The 12,785-nt window shown below is 34.6% G+C and overlaps 1 protein-coding gene across 1 annotated transcript in view; it reads right to left on the reverse strand.

Moving 5' to 3' along the window:
- Positions 1 to 12,785, reverse strand: part of LOC140751785 (kin of IRRE-like protein 2) — a 206,348-nt gene that overhangs the window by 28,427 nt on the left and 165,136 nt on the right. Inside the window, exons 5-8 of the mRNA XM_073085824.1 lie at positions 8,015 to 8,125; positions 5,934 to 6,140; positions 1,428 to 1,582; positions 917 to 1,061 (exon numbers count right to left, since the gene is read on the reverse strand). Coding sequence (XP_072941925.1) covers positions 917 to 1,061; positions 1,428 to 1,582; positions 5,934 to 6,140; positions 8,015 to 8,125 — 618 coding nt within the window. The remainder of the gene's footprint in view (positions 1 to 916; positions 1,062 to 1,427; positions 1,583 to 5,933; positions 6,141 to 8,014; positions 8,126 to 12,785) is intronic.

Raw genomic sequence — 12,785 nt, forward strand, 5'->3', positions numbered from 1 at the left:
GAATGTTCGAACAATTCCTTAAAAAATAATTTACAAATCATCCTCTTCGAACAGTCGATTTAGTAGGTGGCCTATTTTTTATTCGTATTCGTATAACATATTCATGGTTTGACCGGAGAGGTACCATCGTGACACCTGTTTCTAGCGTGAAGCTGTTCATGCCTTTCGTGTTGGTCTTCCGCATCTGTGATCGATTTTAAGTACATGTCTTGTTCCGTATGGAGCTATAGATGTCTATGTGCACCAGTGACCATTTATTAGCTGGACTGCAACCTCGTTTGCTATTCAATCTTATAAAACACAATATTTTGTTGAATCCAATAACGAATGCTTTTAGCATCCTTCGTTATTTTAAAGGAAAAAAACAGGTTAAAAGAGAATCAAGATAAAAGGAATAGATAAAAATGATACGGTCTGCATATCTCTTTGTAAATGAAAAATGTGTACAGAGATATGCCATTTGAGGATATTTCTGTCACGACAGTAGTGTTTATTGGGGCGCTTTTCGAACCTGATAAATGGAGCACCCCACGCTTTTTTCACAATTATACCATTAATTGTTCCTTAATTGATTCTTAGATTGAAAATTATTTTCTACTTTTTAGTTGATTTTATCATAAAAGCGTGTTTTTTAGTTTTTTGAACTATATTTATTATACACTGTTTTATTTTTAACTTGGCTTGAATGTCTGAAATTATAAGTGTGATATTTATGATGAACTCTGGAAGGAGCCATGGGACCAAATTTGATTAAAAAAGATATAAACATATATAATTGGATTCTCAAAGGAGTCCGTTAAAATATGTTTTCCTAATCTCACGGGAATCTGTTCCATTGATATATTATGACGTCAGCTTTGCTGGGTTATCAGCCACAAATATAAAGAAAACAAAAATTCCTTTACATATTACTCACAGTGCAAATTAAGCGTAGTCGTTGTTTGTAAAACGGAATGCTCCAACTTGGAGTGCGTCGCTCGACAAGTGATTTCACGACCATTGTGCTCCATGCGCGGAGTCCACCGCAGAAATGATATAGTTTCGTTGCGATCTTCCGAATTCTGTTGAAAATAAAAAGCGTTAGATTCATCATTTCTGATAACAGTTTTGTCACTACTCTCGGCTACCCATCCAACTTCCGGTTGTCTCATTTATGCTTATCTATGTTAATAAATTCTGGTCTGGTAGCCGGAGGGCTGTACTTGCTTTTGCTTTTTTTATAATTAATATAAATTTAAAGGATAACGCACAATAATTAGAATACAATGTAGGATAATGTAGGTATATCTTACCAACGATAAAGTACTTTATGATTACGTGATTATTATTGATATACACAATACAAGTATTCAGCTACCCGAAAAGGTAACATATTATAACCTTAAACATATACTTGGGAATAGAATCCATAAAATGTGTTTACTTACTTTTTGTGGTTCGTTTACTTCCATGGGAATGTTGTCCATAAACCAAGTGATAATGGCCGGTGGGCGTGCTCCAACTGCACGGCATGCTAGCTCAGCCTCCATCCCGACCGACAGAGGCTGCTCCCGAGCCAATATTTCAACGTATAGTGGTCGTACTGAAATTTAAAAAAATATATTAAATCACAGAAATTGAAGCGTCAAGTCTATTAAATTGCACGTACACTTAAAGCAATGATTGAAACTCAGCCTTAAAATCGCTAAAAACCGGTATAAACACCATATGAATAAAAAATCAGCATCTCTAATTGTTCATTCATATGCTATTTATTAAGGAAAATATAATAAGGAAACCTACACACCCGAGTACTTATAAAAAGTTCTTAATGATGTGTGAGCAAGCCTACTAATTCGCATCTGTCCATCGACACAGTGGACTATAACCTAAACCTCTTTCACACTAAGAGGATACTCGTGCCCAGCAGTGGTACAGTAATGGATTGACGACGTACGCCTTAAAAGCAAAACCTCATTGAGTAAATGTTACAATAAAAATAAGCAAAACAGTAACTGAAAATTATAACGCTGAAACGGAACTCAATAACCATAAAATGCATTAGAAACCGCCGCCCAAACCGTAACAAAAACAAAAGACACTAATGCGTTCCATTAGCACAGAGCCTCGAACAGTAATCACAAAGTCTAGTTGATCTCCTAAAACGGTACAAAGTTGAAATAATACCTTAGCGTGCAGTACGAAACAAAATTCATTATGGATTATATTATGATAATGGAAAATAATTTCCTGTTTTTCCGACAGGCCAATGGTGTTGCGCAGAACAATGGGGCCGCAAATAAAAACTAATGGCGCTTCGTGCCATGAAAAGACACAAAAGCATTCTGTGAGCTGCCGTCATATCTGAGATAATCTCACGAACAGACATACCAGTTGATCTAGGTTAATCGCCGGGATTTGCGTGGTTTCGTTTTGCAATAACGTAGAATGAGGGCCTGTAGCCAGGTGGATGCTGACTACAAAAAGGTCGCAATATAAATTTGCCGCTTTGTATTTCGTATCATTCATCGCAATTCAATGTCTGTGTTTGAACCGTGTTATCAACTTTTTGAGAGTATTGCAAATACACTTTTGTGTTCATTTTACTTTTTTACCTTACTGTCTGATATTAAACGTAAGTTCCACTTAAAATAGAGCGAGTCGTTTATGTGGCAAGTATTAAATGAGACTCAAGATCTGCGAATTTTTGCATCAGGTTGGCCTCAAGAGCTTGTTGGGTCTCCACAACTGCGTTGTAATTTGCCATTTTCGTCCAAATTACAGTCGGACAAACAAACAAAAACCAGTAGTGCAGTGGTGTGATAGTGAGGTTGACAGGACAGTGCAGTGCAACTTTAGTTATGCAGCATCAAATGAGTCACTAACACTTGTAAGTCTTTCCAGTACTATAAACTTCTAATTATTAATAAGAATAGATACTTTAAACAGAGAAATACTAATAAATTTAAATATTGATTTTAAGAACACTGTGTCACTTTTTTACACCTACCGCCCAAAAAAAAAAATTACAATTCTTATATTGAGAAATTTATCTCCGTAGTAATTTGTCTGGATGATCAGCTATTAAAAGCAATTTAAAATTAAGATCTATCATTTCCAGAGAAATAGAGAATATTACAAAATTACGAGAAATAATATTTTATTTTTGAGTTTCAACGTATTATGTTACCTATTACAATTTCCTCGTAAAGACGTTAACTGCATTTGTATAAAAAATATGACGATAGTATACTATGACAAATACTATGTACAGTATAAAGTTAATTGTGTTATATAATATACTGTATATTGAATTATATTGACGCTTTCTACACTCACAACCGCACACTAGGATGTCATGTGCCGTGCATACCATGGACACCCAAAGACGAAAACACAACAGCCAGACACCGAACAAAAATCTAAATTCATCATTCACATATTTGTCTGGCCGGGGTTCGAACAAGGAACCCTCTACGTGTCAGACCGGTATGAAGATGCCATGCGGGTCGGCAAGTGTATTATGTGACTTACATGATACCACAAATGAAGACAATGAAAACGTTACAATCACAGGCTACAATAGATACAATTGCCCTCAGTGAGTACCCACCTTAAGCGAGCACGTATGACACGACATAGTGCGCTGTCACCGTTCATAATGTCCCAGCGCGGTTAGTTAGACAAATGCTCAAATATTACTCTGCGGGCAAACAGCCAAGTAAGATTTGCGGCCCAAGAAGCTGACTAAAACTCATAGTCGAAAACTGCTACAAAATTGCTAACAATTGACTATTTATTAGGGCAAAAATGATATACGAGTATAAAACATATTTGATATTAAGATTTCATCCTCCATTTACTTTTCAAAGGTCCCGAATTTGCAAAATATATTTCTGAGTACTCGTTATATAAGGAATTCTTTTGTGAAATTTCATACGACTCTCTCGTTTATACTTTACATTGTTGTGCAGTCAGTTCTAGAAGTTTATTAAAAAGAATTGATCACTTACGTAACATATTTTAAAGTGGGCCTTCTTAGTGTATTAGAAGAACCGAACAAATACAACATTATAAAAGCAGCCCTGATTTATAGTGACACGACAATAAATTAAACGCAGGTCTGCCCTTATGTACCGGACGTAAAGCTTTTTCTGACCAACTCAGGTCATTTCTGTGCCAATATATAATGTGGATAATATAATGTGGATAGACCCTTACAACGTTTGGTTAATATACTCGTACTAAGTTAAGGTCACCAGAACGTGTAAAGCTCACATTAGCAATATTCGATATTTATTTTACAACTTAAATACACAACGTATTTAGTGTTAATATAAATCGCTTTTATATCTCGCATTGTGTGATTTTATGGATTTCATTCCTACGTTGAAAACTCAATAGACATTTTATGATTATTACAATAAAAATTCCAAAACGTTACTCAAGTATATTTTTATAAAAAAAAATCATAAAATCCAATTTAAAAAAAAAACAGCAATTTTTAATATTTTTATTTTTGCATTGTAGCAATAGCATTGTTGGTCGCGAATCATCCCATTTACGCGCCGTGAGAACAGTATCGTCTGTGATAACGCGGAGGCTGTAGCGGATCATCGGCTCCGCCGTCGAGGACTTCAAAAGTTCGTTGAAACCTGAGACTTTGTCTGTATTTTTCACTTTTAATTTATATGTGCTTAAAATTCGAATTTTACGACTGACAGACTCATTATGCATTAGGTAAAAAAACAACAAACCTATAAACATAGCGTCATCCTCGGCTTTATAAAATATTCTATCTATCAAAGATATAATATAATCTTGTTGAGCGTGGATCAGAAATATGGAAGTAAATGAATTATGCCTATATAATATAATTGATACCCGATGTACGGTATTGGTATATACAATACACTTACAGAGCCCACTCAGTACACTAGTCTATCCTCCAAATGATCGAATCTATACTATTATATACTAATATTATAAGGAGGTAAAGTTTGTAACGTTTATTGTTTGTTTGTAAGGACTAATTTTCGGAAACACTGAAGCGATCATGAAAATTCTTTCACAATCAGAAAGCCACACTATTCAGGAGTACTATAAGGCTATATTTTATTATGATCAAAAAGCGGGCGAAGTCGCGGGTACTGCTAGTTTTTATATGTACAATGTACACGTGACATTCCGTGAACATTAAATTCTAGACGTGTCATTAGCGCTAACAGAATATTCAGCTGCTTCACGCTCGTGTGAGCTGGGTTCAACGTCACAGGTTATTCTCTATAAGACGACCTTTCACCTACGCCCCGCAATAACATAAAGCGAATGTTAAGCGACCTGTCTCATGAATTATTGTTCTGCAAATTGGACAGGGATCTCATTAGTCACATCTTTCAATTTAAATGTCTGTTTGAGGAACTCACTCGGATGTTTCTCCGGCCCCAAATTTACAATTAGGTACTGGCACTGCGATGCCTTCGAGGGCAAAGTCAAGTAAATTTAAGATTTGGCTACACAACTTGTATTTATTCAACCCCTCTGTCCTTTCAAATCTTAGATTTCTTTTATGTTTTGACGACTCAAGGATCTATGCACAATTCGTTTTTATATTTCTAATTATTAATTTACCCTCGGCGAAAAATTACAAAGGCGACGTAAAAAGATGTTGAAATAAGATTAAATATATATTTGACGACCAAATGCTGAAAAACCTTCAATATTAAATTAAATTCTAGTTTCGATTATGAAAATATACATAAATAAAAAATATCATTATTATAAAAAACTGATCTTAACATTTCGTACTATAAACGTTATCAGGGATTTAATGTTCCTATGAACTCTATTTTGCGACTATTTTGGATAAAATTCCTCAAAATTCTCACTTATCTACTTTAATGAGATAATATTTTAATAGTAACATTATTGTTTAATATAAAAAGTTAACTTACGGTACAACTGTATTTGAACGTTGACTCTCAATGGTTGAACCAGAACTGTGTTGCTCGCAGTACAAGTATACACTGCTTCATAATAATCTCTTCGCAGTTTCGGAATCTTCAGTTCCAGAAGACTTAACCTGGACCCATCTTCCATTGGATCTTGTTTCGCTACGACCTCATCGTCTCGCCACCATCTTAGAGTCGGCATTGGTTTTCCTAAGAAAAACATATTTTTATAACAAATTTACAACTGTTGTAATTCCCGCGCAAAATACAACTCATACGTCAAGAACGTTCTTTTCTTTTTTTATAGTAACTGATACAATCGTACCATCCCGTGACTATATAAATGGGCACTTATTATTATAAAAATAACATGTCAAGAAATAACGCAAAATAAATAATTACAATAATACTATAATTAAATAATTTGAATATAATTCTACCACATATAACACTTTGCTTTAAAGGCCGACATACATTAAAGCGTTGCGATGCCGCACCACTTAAATTACCGACGCCGTTGCAACGCAGAATTATGTGAATTGTGTACCTACTACAAAAAAGCTTCGTAGCGGTCTGTTACACTGCCGCTTTGTATCGCGTTGCACGCCACATCGTGTTAGTGTATGTCGGCCCTAAATGCGAAGGCACCAATATCACATTTGTTTGACCTTTTAAGCAGTATGTGCAAAAATGTTTTTCTGTATTTTAATTCTAAGGGCGGGATTGTAGGTTTCATATCACTCCCCATGAGGTGTAACCATTTACCATTAAGTGGATTGCATGATTGTTGACTACTAAAATAATATAAAGTAAAAGCATACAATGCTATTTAATACTAAAGCGTAATATAATAGATAACGTTCGATTTGTTTGTCATTTGCTTTAATTTAACCAACCCAAACAACGGACAAAAGCATAAAACACATATTTGTAGTTTAATTAAGCCCAATTCGTTGCAACACTGAACTATTTCAGTAAATGATTTTCATTTGCCCTTATAAAAGCTATTAGGTGTGCCGGCCGAAGGCGATCGTTCAGTTATTTACTAAATCAACATATCGACGATGGAAAGGCAAATTGATTTATGTACCTACCATACCTACTCCACCGTGAATAACGTTGTAAAAACTAAAGCTGTTTATGTAAGTTATAACTTCGCTACCGAGCTTTCGCGTGCTACTTTGTCTGCGTTTGAAGTTGCTCTTAAAAATACTGTACTATTATTCAGTTATGTTCTCGTAACAAAATTAATAAGTGAAAATTTTAATTAGATGAACTTTAATTATAAATTATAATTGAAGCGTTTAATTTCGATTACCTCACACAATTAAAAAACTATTTGTATTAAGTCTGTTTGGCCGAATTTTAAGAAACGTCTTACGCTGTTTGTCCACCGACCACCGATACCGAGCCGATACCGATATAATTAATGACGGCGCCGAAGTAGCGTACATACATTTACTATAGCAGCTTGTCCACCGCACGTCCGTCACCCGAGCACCGTCATCCCGGCCTCCGATATTCCAAATAGATCGGCGTGACCGCTAGATCGGCACCGAGTTTTTGACGGACCGATGTGCCGGCAATGTAAAACACATTGGAACTTGTCCATACACAGCCGTCACATGAGTGACAGCTGGAACAAAATAAACCGCCGATATCGGCCGCAGTGGAAACTACGCAAACTATCGCCGTCACGACATATTAAAATCGGCCCGAAATAATCTTGTTCTCGGTATCGGCTCGGTGATGGTGCAGTGGACAAACAGCCTTAAGATTGCCAAAAGTGTCACGAGATAACTGAAAATAGGTTAGGCTACATAATAATATATTTTATAATACGTCGTAGTAGTAATTCTCTTGAAACAATAAGACTTTAGTTTTACAAATGTAATAACTGCTGTGGCCTTGTTTGTTTTCAGTTTTGTAATATGTAATTTTCGCTTTTATATATATAGATACCTATAATTTTTCAAAAACATATTACAGAAGTAGGGAGAGTTTATATTCAAAGTAAATAATTAACAGTAAATCACACTTAATTAATCATACGCCACTAATAACGATATTTCCACTAGTTTTACCTCCACTTACAACACAGGTAAGTCTAAGGCTTGTATCCTCGATATAAGGGCCGGCCACGCCCACCACTTCTTTATCCTCTTCATCGAAAATCTTCGGTTTTTCTGGTAATTCTGTAACAAAAATAAAAGTTGTTTACTTTTCATAAAAACGTATAGGGTATAAGACTAGGGATTTTGGTCGGGAATTCCCGGGACAAAGGGCTCGCAATTCCGAGAACTCGGGAAATTTCAAAAATCGATAATTACTTATCATCAATAGTTTTATGATTTTAACATACAATACTCATGATATAACATACGTAATGATACGTTACCTATCTTTACGACATAACGTTGTTTCAATTTTTTTACGATACACGTTATTAATTTTCACAATACGACATTGTCCTACGACACTATGTCTCATAATGCAATTATTGTGTTGCATCATTTGCATGTCCTATAATCCTGATAATTTCACTATGGAAGATATTATTTTTCGAAGTGTACGTATACATGTACGAACTTGGTCAATTCTTTCGCGCGTCTGTACCCTTACCATGAGTTTTCAAAACATCCCACAATTTTGCATTACGTTTACTTAATCCAATATTCTGTTCCGTTTGCTTCAGTAGACTGAGTAAACGTAACAATAAGTAAGTGCTCAAGTCTTTCTGTCTGCCTCACATGTTCGCAAAAAAGAGAGACAAAACATAAAGCGCCATTTTGTCAATTTAGACATTTAATGTTACGTTACTGACACTATAGTTATACAATCGAATACAATCAGCTAGGGGCGCTGATTGGATAATGTATGGGCAAATACGTAAAGAAATACCAAAACAGTCATATTTGTCAAAACGTAAAAACTCATGGTAAGGGTACTGATTCGGCATTAATAATGGGAAATAATGGGTTCGCGCTGTTCGCTACTTGTCACGCTCTCTGCCGTGTGCGCTGTTGGTCCAAGTTAATGCGTATTCTGAGCTGAATACTTTTACCTCAATGTATTCTACTTGGCAATTCCTTACGCTGTATAAGCATTTTATTATGTACAATTTTCTCTGTTGGTATGTCGAGTATTAGAGCAGCAATGTATCTTTTTTTATTAAAAAATAGAAACTAGTATTGACCGTTTACGGGATAATATTATATGCTAGGATTTCTACTGATCAAGAGCTACTAAAATCTAGTAAAAGTTTCGATATGTAATACGGACTCTGTGGTCAATTCTGCTCAGTAAGCCGCCAAAGGCTTCCAAATTGATATCATCGATAATTTTTAATAATGCCGATTCGAAACAATGAAAACTATGTAGGTTGAAAATTATTTAAAAGACTGCGTTTATAAGATTAAAAAAGTATGGATGAGATAAGTGTAAAGAAGTATAGATACTGACCAAAAATTAGGTTTCCTTTCTCAAGTCCATGTCGGAAAGACGCCGTTTACGTGTTTTTTAAGACACGAAAAAAATATTTGTTTTTAAAATCAATTTTAAATATTTTTCAATGGTATTCTTAAAACAAAACTATCTACCTATATCTTTTAAAATATTTTGTACTCGTAATATTTTTGGTTATGCTTTGTTATGTATGTTTAAACATAGAGATATTCTAGTCATAATTTAACAAATACCCTTATCTTAATTTTCGCTTTCCCTTAAAATGTATTCATATGAAACACTTTAGGGTCCAGGAATATCTCCACCGAGACGAAACTCCGTGATAAATTTAGGGCACACAAGGTGGGGGCTCCATAATTGAGTTACCCTACATTAAACTTTTTCCTCGGACCGTATATTGCTAAAATAAAAGGCTTCTAGAGTCGTCCCCGACACAAATTACTTTGGACCCAAAGCAATCTCATCATCGTTATTGTGATTTTTTGAGAAAAGCGTCCCTCACTTGGAATATGATCAGCGCGATATCACGAGTTGTTTTAAACCGAATTTGTCTTTTCATTTGAGGTTATTTTAAAAAGTAAGTTTGCAGTAACTGCTAAAATAACTCCTTAATGTGCACATGTGAAACAAAACAAAGATAAAATATTTGTACTAATTTCAACCAATTTCTTACGTGTTTAAATAATATAATAAAATTATTTGTATATTTATATAGACTTCTGAAGCCGGCGTTCGTGATGGACGCAGTTTACGTGGCAATCCATACATAATAATAAAAAATAGTAGTACTGAAACTTTTTACTATTTTTGATCCCGGTTTTATTTTTGTTATTTTTAATGATGCAAGATAAAACATTTTACTTTATATTTTTGCATTTATCTAGCTCAAATATAAAAATATTTGAATAAATAGAACGGTATAGGTGTGCGTAAACTTGGCGCTATGGCCTTTATTATTGGCAAAAAGTTATTATGCCAATAATAAAGGTCCCATTGGCGGGACTCCAAGCCAATATGTCAGATAGTTCGACAAATTAGGTATGCAGTAGGGTTGACTATTATCTAACATTTATACAAAAGTACACAAAGCTTCTTGAGTACAATATTGAAGCATACCAAAATCTCATATTTGTGCAGATATCTTCGATTATTCTTTGTACCAAGAAAACTCTTAATAATTGCTACATTATCAATGTTATTAAGCACTTTCATTTAATATTTCTCCAAACATTTCCAACGGCAACTAAAACGTATCTTTTTCTATATTTTGTAAAAATGAAAAAAATATAAACTTCAAAGTTAGGTACAGCCCTACAGGTGACACATAAATGTCATTTGACGTCCCAATATAGTTGCTACTGATCATAAAGTTCTTAATATGGTCCTAACATAGCATAAACAGCAACATGGTAAGAGAATTAATTTTATTTCAAAGAAAAAGTCACGAGGTAAAACAAGAAAGTTATAAAAATATGAGGATTTGCTGATTAAAACTAAACAAATACGAAGTCGCTGTAGAGAGTGTAGAGCTCTAAAGATATAGTTTTAATCCCCGTTTTTAATTATTTTATTAACCTACACTCAATAAAACCTAGATAACATATAATGAAAATAAGACCGCATTATTTATATATTATTTGAGATAACTATTAAAATACGAGTATGTATTACGGATTAAATTAATTTTTTTATGTTATCTAGATGACTGGTGTATCAACCCAGGCTAGTGTATCTACTGCCATAGTTTTGGCTTTGTTTCGATACGGGCACATTTACAACAGACAGATGGGATGATAGGTGACTTGGCAATGCGTCTCGATTACCGTATCGTCTAGCCAAGTTTGAAATTACTTGTAAAATCGATCTATAGAATTTTTAGTGTGAATTATTTCTTGCGTTTCGCCAGAAATGTGTACTGCCAGCTACATGCAAGGCACCACAGTAGCATCTTAGAGTCCTGAAGAGTGGCAGCGCATTTGTTGCTCGCTTAGGTGCATAATATTTATATGGATTTGAGCACAAATGTCCATGGGCCGCAGTGACCACATACAATCAGGTGGGCTGCAAGCACGTTTGCCAGGCCAATCGTATGTAAAAAAGACTGACACTTTGTTTATGCTGAAGATAAAATCAACGGCACTAGCTCTTTTTATATATCTACGCTGTATACTATACAATCTACATGATACGCAGTAATTTATTTAAAAATTTGGTACATAACGCACTCCGCGCTTCGTGATCTTACCAAGTCAGACATATCAAATAAAAAGCATTCAATCTTAGAGATTGGGCTATTTGTTCGGTATAAAAACCTCGGAAAAGTATGTCTCCCTTACCACACACCCTTCAAAACGGAACACAGCAGCGCCTAACACTGCTGTTATTAGGCAGAAATAGGCGTGGTAGTGGTGCCGCCGGAGTCGAACCACAAAGGGTTCAACCAACTTCAAAATAACTAATAATAATAATATTATAATAATAGTAGGTATAATGTACTTTACCTATCTATATATTATACTAGCTGACCCGGCAAACTTTGTACCGCCTCAAAATCTATTTATCAAATATATTTTATATAAAATATAGTCTATGTTAATCGTAGATAATGTAGCTTTCAAATGGTAAAAGAATTTTTAAAATCGGTCCAGTAGTTTTTGAGCCCATTCATTAGAACCAAACAAACAAACAAAGTTTTCCTCATTATAATATTAGTGTAGATTTATTTATTTATTTATTTATTTATAGAATCGCCAACATACTGTACACTTATACATTAAATATAAAACAAACTCAAGTAGGTATAAGTCTAAGTGCCAGGACAATTATAGGCGACGACAACATGCAAATTAACAAATGTCAATGATATAAAAGCTATGAATTAAAAATACAAATATTATTAAATTACATAACAAACATAATATTGTGGAGAAAAATAATAATAAAAGATAGATTAGATATAGATATAGATAGATAGATTACTATATCCTGTACTTTCCTTGCCCTACCCTAACCGTCTCAATTCTTGGCCACGAGATTGGCAATCCTCACTCAATGGCCGCCACGGTTTGGCTTCGTTCCGATACACGCACATAAATTTGCAACGGACAGCCGGCCCAGGTGACCTGTATGTTGCTATTGTAGCCGGCTCTAACCGTTCTAGTTGTTTTATGTCCTATATGGTGTGATATACAGGTACGTGGTGAGTAATATGAAAAAAAGTTTTTTTACAAAATATTACCGATTACAATATCTCTTTTTAACCGACTTCAAAAAGGAGGTGGTTATCAATTCGGCCGGTATCTTTTTTTTTATGTATGTACATAAATTACTCCGCCGTTAGTAGACTTTTAGTAAGTGGTTTTTTATTGTATAGAGACGAGCTGGAAGTTG

Source organism: Epargyreus clarus, unplaced genomic scaffold (assembly GCF_041222505.1).
Source record: "Epargyreus clarus isolate Ecla_fem2 unplaced genomic scaffold, WU_Ecla_fem_2.2 ptg000023l, whole genome shotgun sequence".
NCBI lineage: Eukaryota > Metazoa > Arthropoda > Insecta > Lepidoptera > Hesperiidae > Epargyreus > Epargyreus clarus.